A 6482-nucleotide genomic window follows, 5' to 3' on the forward strand; every position below is an offset into this window, starting at 1 on the left:
ATGAATATATTTTTTAAATTATTATTTTAAATAATTAACAATAGTCCATTGTTTACGATTCAATAGTTTGTAATAAGTGAGCTATATGTATGTGGTGGATTTGATGACCCCACCAAATGTTTTAAATTGCAAGGCGCAACTTTCACTGAAGTTACCGATTTGAAATCTAATCACACAGAGGCTGATTCAAAAATGTTCTGCCATATTGCAGAGATAATTATTCTAAGCCCTGACACCGATATTTTTGTATTAGGCCTTTATTTCTGGCATAAACTTGAAAATATACTCGCCATCTTTGAATGCTCCTCCCACTCCCCCATGCAACTATTTCACTGTACGAACTTTTTAATCGTAAACAATGGACTATTGATAATTATTTAAAATAATAATTTAAAAAATATATTCATTAGTTTTCAATCTATAGTGGTTTAAAGTTAACTCAAAAATGGAGCATTTTCGTAAATTTTCTAAAAAATCTTAGAGAAAGTGTAAGAAATGTTATAGTATGCTATATATTCGTGATCTACTCAATAAGCTCTTTCATTTGATACCCCACACGGCATGTTTTGGAAATTTTTATTTTTTTCTTTGTATGCCATATTTAATTACCGGGGTTGGGAGAGGGGGACCACAAAACTGGTTGGCAACATCTGTCTATAGGATGTCTGGGATCTATACAATATATATGAGAAGTCAGATTTAGGTCCGCTATTTTTGCAAACGAAACTCCACTGAGAGTCTGGTCTTTATTATGTATACTAATATTATAAAACTGAAGAGTTAGTTTGTTTGTTTGTTTGTTTGTTTGAACGCGCTAATCTCAGGAACTACGGGTCCGATTTGAAAAATTATTTCGGTGTTAGATAGCCCATTTATCAAGAAAGGAAAAATATATTATGTCATTTCGCTAAGACCAACAGGAGCGGAGCCACGCGGGTGAAACCGCGCAGTTAATATGTACATATATAAAAATGAATAAAATAAATAATTTACAATTAAATAAACTTTCATTTTTTTGTATTTTATAAAATTGATCCCCAAATATGAGTTGAGAGCTCTTGTTGGCATTGTTCGCAGCGCGCGAGCGGTGCAGCGGGGTGGGGCGCGGGGCGCGGGCGCGGCGGAGAGCGGGCGGCGGCGGCGGCGGGCGGCGGCGGCGGCAGGCGGGGCGCGGCGCGCGCGATGCGCTGACAACATGCGCGCGCCGACATGCGTGCGCGCGCTCTGCCCGCCCGCGTGGCGCGTCTGCTGCTGCTGGCGCTGCTGCTCGCCGGTACGCCCCTCGCTACAGGTTATCAGTTCGTGCTTTACTTTCCATTACTTCAACAGTTTGAAATGATTGTGCAGGTTGCGCTGGCAACCCGGACGCCAAGCGGCTGTACGACGACCTGCTCAGCAACTACAACAAGCTAGTGCGGCCCGTGCTCAACGTGAGTGACGCGCTCACCGTGCGCATCAAGCTCAAGCTCAGCCAGCTCATCGATGTTGTGAGTGTTTATCGACCATCGCCCGCTTATGCTAAACTGCTATCGTCTCCTATACTTAAATAACCTATTTTGTTTCAGAATTTGAAGAATCAGATTATGACGACCAATTTATGGGTCGAGCAAGTAAGTCACATTTTAATTTTTTATTTTATTTATTTGATTTACCAACGTTTCTTTACATCACAGATAAAACATCAAAGTTAAAATACAATTTTATATGATCAATGTAAAAAAACACTTATAGGTAAACACAGCATGCGTAAAGTAAGTTTAAAAGTATACAATTAATGAATTAACTACTAAGTATCTTAAACAATGAAAAAATTATAATATACTAGCAATGCCCTGCGGTTTCACCCGCATAGATAGCGATATCGTTACAGTGAAAAGTCTACTATAGATCGGACTATAGGTTTAATTTTTAATCACATGAATATCACCTTTACCCCGTCCCGCACTACGGCCTTTTATTTTTTGGTTTAGTGGGGAAATCTTACATAGATACCCACGGCCTCCGGGGGAGAGGCCGTGGGTTATGTCGGATTCCTACCGACCAAAACCCCACTGTGTTCCGTCAAGACGCATATTGGTAGAATTCCTCCGTGGACCGTGACCCCCGCACTACGGCCTGCTCGAACAGTATAATATCTACTATGTATTTTCTGTAGATTGACACTTTTAAAAATTCGTTATATCTTTTGAATGGAATATCCAATTCTTTTCATTTAAAAAGTATTTTGCTGGTATTGAAACAGTCTATAATAAAACATCATTTAATGGGATAAGGATTTATATATGTGTATGGATAACATGGTTTGATTACTGTCGGCACTTCTATTTACTTTGAAAACGTAAAAAAGTTGTTGTAGTAACATAACTACTGAAGATGGACATATGGTATCGCGGACTTTCTTGTAGATATTGATCCATTCTATAATACCGTAGAACATTTTTTTGTTCTATCTTCAATAGATTCCGCAGCGCACGCGATGACAGAAGTTTTATTGAGGATTTTTTTACACCTTGGGTTACATTATTGCATTTTTGGTAAGGATCTCTAATTTTTTTGAAAATGCAATATAGCCTATGTTGCTCAGTAAAGATGCAGCTTTCTAATGGTGAAAGATTTTTTGAAATCGGTCCAGTAGTTTTTGCGTGAAAACCATACATACATACATACATACTTACAAAATTTTCCTCTTTATAATATTAGTATAGATATTATGCACTTATCTATTTTAATCGTTAAAAAGGGAATTAATATTTAGTAATAATATATTATGTACATTGTATGTACATAATATTATTTAAGTGTCACACCTTTATATAGCTTTTTATTTTAGATAGGGAAGTGCTTGACCACTATCTCGCCTGATGTAAAGCACGCGCTTCCCTAGTAGATACCCGTTCACTCTCTGCTTGAAGACCCCCATATTGTACTCGTCAGGGAACACAGATTCAGGAAGCATGTTCCAGTCCCTATAAAAATGTACATATAAAATGTATATTTTCTTTACAGAGCTGGTACGATTATAAATTATCGTGGGAGCCTCGTGAATACGGTGGAGTGGAAATGCTCCACGTACCTTCAGATCACATTTGGCGTCCTGACATAGTATTGTATAACAAGTGAGTAAACTATTGTGTAATTATAATGTTTACCATACTCACCTCAGCCCTATAAAACATCCCCTTCCTAACCATCCACTTCCCGACCTTATCGAAAATACCTTATTTCTCATGGGAGGATATCCACATTTCACAACCACCACAATTATTATACATATCAGTATTTATGGTTCTTAATGTGAGTAGAAAGATGCGATAAGTAATAATAGGGTATGTCGCCAGTGCGGATGGAAACTTTGAGGTGACATTGGCTACTAAGGCGACGCTGAACTACACGGGCCGCGTGGAGTGGCGCCCGCCTGCCATCTACAAGTCCTCTTGTGAGATTGACGTCGAGTACTTCCCTTTCGACCAGCAAACCTGCATTATGAAGTTCGGCTCTTGGACTTATGATGGCTTTCAAGTATCTATTTTTTATTGTACATATTTGAACTTAAATTCATTTTCTCAATTGTTTTAAAATTAACCGCAGATCTCTCTTTATAGGTAGACTTACGACATATCGATGAAGTAAAGGGCACAAATGTTGTGGAATTAGGAGTCGATCTAAGCGAATTTTACACTTCCGTCGAATGGGATATATTAGAGGTTCCGGCAGTGAGGTATTTTTAGATATACAATAATTTATTATTCATGTCATTTTTTTTTGGCATAATAGTCAATATTTGTTTTATGCAGGAACGAAAAGTTTTACACGTGCTGTGATGAGCCGTACCTGGACATCACGTTCAACATTACGATGCGGCGCAAGACGCTGTTCTACACCGTGAACCTGATCATTCCGTGCATGGGCATCTCGTTCCTGACGGTGCTGGTGTTCTACCTGCCGTCGGACAGCGGCGAGAAGGTGTCGCTGTCCATCTCTATCCTGCTGTCACTGACTGTGTTCTTCTTGCTGCTGGCGGAGATCATCCCGCCGACCTCGCTGGTCGTGCCGCTACTCGGCAAATTCGTGCTCTTCACCATGATCCTGGATACGTTTAGGTGAGCCCCTCGCTACTATATAACAATAGCTCATTAAATGAGTGCTTTTCACATCGATTTTCCCCACTGTTATATGTCTACTGGTACGTCTATACCCCTACAAATGACGTTTAAAGTTGAAAGGAGCCGTTTGATGTGCGTGTTGCAGTATATGCGTGACGGTGGTGGTGCTGAACGTGCACTTCCGCTCGCCGCAGACGCACACGATGGCGCCGTGGGTGCGGCGCGTGTTCATCCACGTGCTGCCGCGCCTGCTCGTCATGCGCCGCCCGCACTACCGCCTCGACCCGCACCGCAGCCGCTTGTGAGTGTCTCTCCCTACTGATTATATATATATATATATATATATATATATATATATATATATATATATATATATATATATATATATGTTACCGGCCAAACCCGATTTTAGGACAAACTAGTTTGGCCTAGGCTAAACTAGTTCGTCCTATACACGATCGGATGAACTGGTATAGCCTAGGCTAAACTAGTTCATCCTAAGACCAATAGGATAAATCAGTTTAGGCTAGGCCAAACTAGTTTGTCCTAATATAAATAATGCAGCTACGAGACATTCAGTTGGATCAGGCCAAGGTTTTGTATAAATAAATGTTGGCATGATACAACTCCGTTTCATATTTCATAAACATTTTTTTTAAACAATTGCCAGGAATTTTGTAACTGGCCATTTTTTATATTCTTAATTAAAATATGAATAAAAAAGGTCCTATGACTATTACGACTTTTTTAAGTTCTAATTTATATTGTTTTTATTTCGGATAGAATTACTTAGCACAAATTTGGATACTTACTTATATTTTAACCATTTTTTTTTAATTGCAATTGTTTCAATAAATCTGGCTAAATAATGTGACATAGGGCAGTCCCGTAGAAATCATGCATATATACATGCTGACATACATGATGATTTCTACGGGACTGTAGGTAGACTCCTCAGTAGGGCTACAAGTTTAGGAGGATCGTATAAAAAAACACCGGCAAATTGCGGGGTTCTCATAATTATTATCATCGCTATCATGAAATATAAAAATTCATTAAATGCAATTCTGGATATTATGAAAATTCATTCATTTAAAAATAAAAATTCAATCATTTTAAAATTATTGAGATTTAGTTTAAATATTGAAATTTTGGGCTAAGCAATTTAGTCGCGCTAAGCAGTAAGCATATTAAACGATTACCGCGACTCAGATTGAAATTTTAAATTATAATAATTCATAATTTATACCGATATTCCCACAGGAACATTAGCATTTAAAAAAAAACTAATTCACGCCTGCGTGTGAAACCGTGAGGCGCAGTTAGTATTTAATAAAAATAAAAATCAATTTATAAGTCCACGTCTTAACAATTTAACGTAGTTTAGGACAAGCAGGGAAACTTCGACTTCTTCTAAACTACGTTTGCAGTCGACATTTGAACACGGGGGGGTTCAACGCTTCGTGTCCATTATGCAGCGCAGGGATAATCAGCAGCGAGGGCTGGTCGCCGGCACTGGCGGGCGTGTCGGGTACGGGGCCGGGCGGCGGGCCGTGCGCGGCGGGCGGCGGGCCGTGCGCGGCGGGCGGCGGGCCGTGCGCGGCGGGCGGCGCGCGCGACCTGGCCGGCTCGCCCGCGCCCTCGTGCCGCCTGCACGACGCGCCCGGCCTGGCCGACACGCTGCGCCGCTGGCACCGCTGCCCCGAGATACACAAGGCCATCGACGGCATCAACTACATCGCCGACCAGACGCGCAAAGAGGAGGAGTCCACGAGGGTGAGCCGCTTTACGAACCTATATATACTTGTTTTGAGTTGTACCCGTTAAGCGTTCCGTTTGACGCAGGTGAAGGAGGACTGGAAGTACGTGGCGATGGTGCTGGACCGGCTGTTCCTGTGGATCTTCACGCTGGCCGTGCTGGTGGGCTCGGCCGGCATCATCCTGCAGGCGCCCACGCTGTACGACGAGCGCGCGCCCATCGACGTGCGCCTGTCCGAGATCGCGTACACGGCCGCCAAGCCGCGCCCGCCGCCGCCGCGCTAGCCGCACCCGCCCCGACTTACTCGATTGTGTTTATTGTAAATAAAATTCTATTATAACTATAGTTTATACGACGAAATAACGTGATCGAATATAAGTCGAATTTCTTTTGATAGACACGAAATAAATCGATTGTTTACAATTGAGTAATTTTTTTAAGCAAACCTTAGTCCTGACTACTTAAAATAAAAATAAAAATAAAATAAAATAACATTTATTTGCCAAAAACATGGTACAGAGAGGTGTGAAGAGATAATATTGTTCAGCATGTTTCGCTTTGTATAAAGCATGCAAATATATGCGTAAAACAGATAGGTACTAGATCTAATACACTACACA

General features: G+C 40.9%; 1 protein-coding gene across 2 annotated transcripts; it reads left to right on the forward strand.

Annotated features, from left to right (window-relative positions):
- The first annotated feature begins 1153 nt into the window (after positions 1-1153).
- LOC149905502 (acetylcholine receptor subunit alpha-like) lies at positions 1154-6265 on the forward strand. Of its 2 annotated transcripts, none has more exons than XM_090106014.1 (10): positions 1154-1273; positions 1348-1487; positions 1566-1610; positions 3007-3116; positions 3339-3519; positions 3603-3718; positions 3795-4100; positions 4249-4404; positions 5534-5879; positions 5949-6265. In XM_090106014.1, exons 1-10 carry the CDS (start codon positions 1210-1212, stop codon positions 6144-6146), a joined length of 1662 nt encoding a protein of 553 aa, XP_089962140.1. In that variant the 5' UTR covers positions 1154-1209; the 3' UTR covers positions 6147-6265. The 2 variants fall into 2 exon arrangements, with proteins under 2 accessions (XP_089962140.1, XP_089962141.1); XM_090106015.1 differs by having other exon boundaries at positions 5582-5879.
- The last annotated feature ends 217 nt before the right edge of the window (positions 6266-6482 follow it).

Source organism: Colias eurytheme, chromosome 10, assembly GCF_061535395.1.
Source record: "Colias eurytheme isolate Ceu_HAF_F1 chromosome 10, ilColEury1 Martin Lab GWU primary, whole genome shotgun sequence".
Classification (NCBI taxonomy): Eukaryota; Metazoa; Arthropoda; class Insecta; order Lepidoptera; family Pieridae; genus Colias; species Colias eurytheme.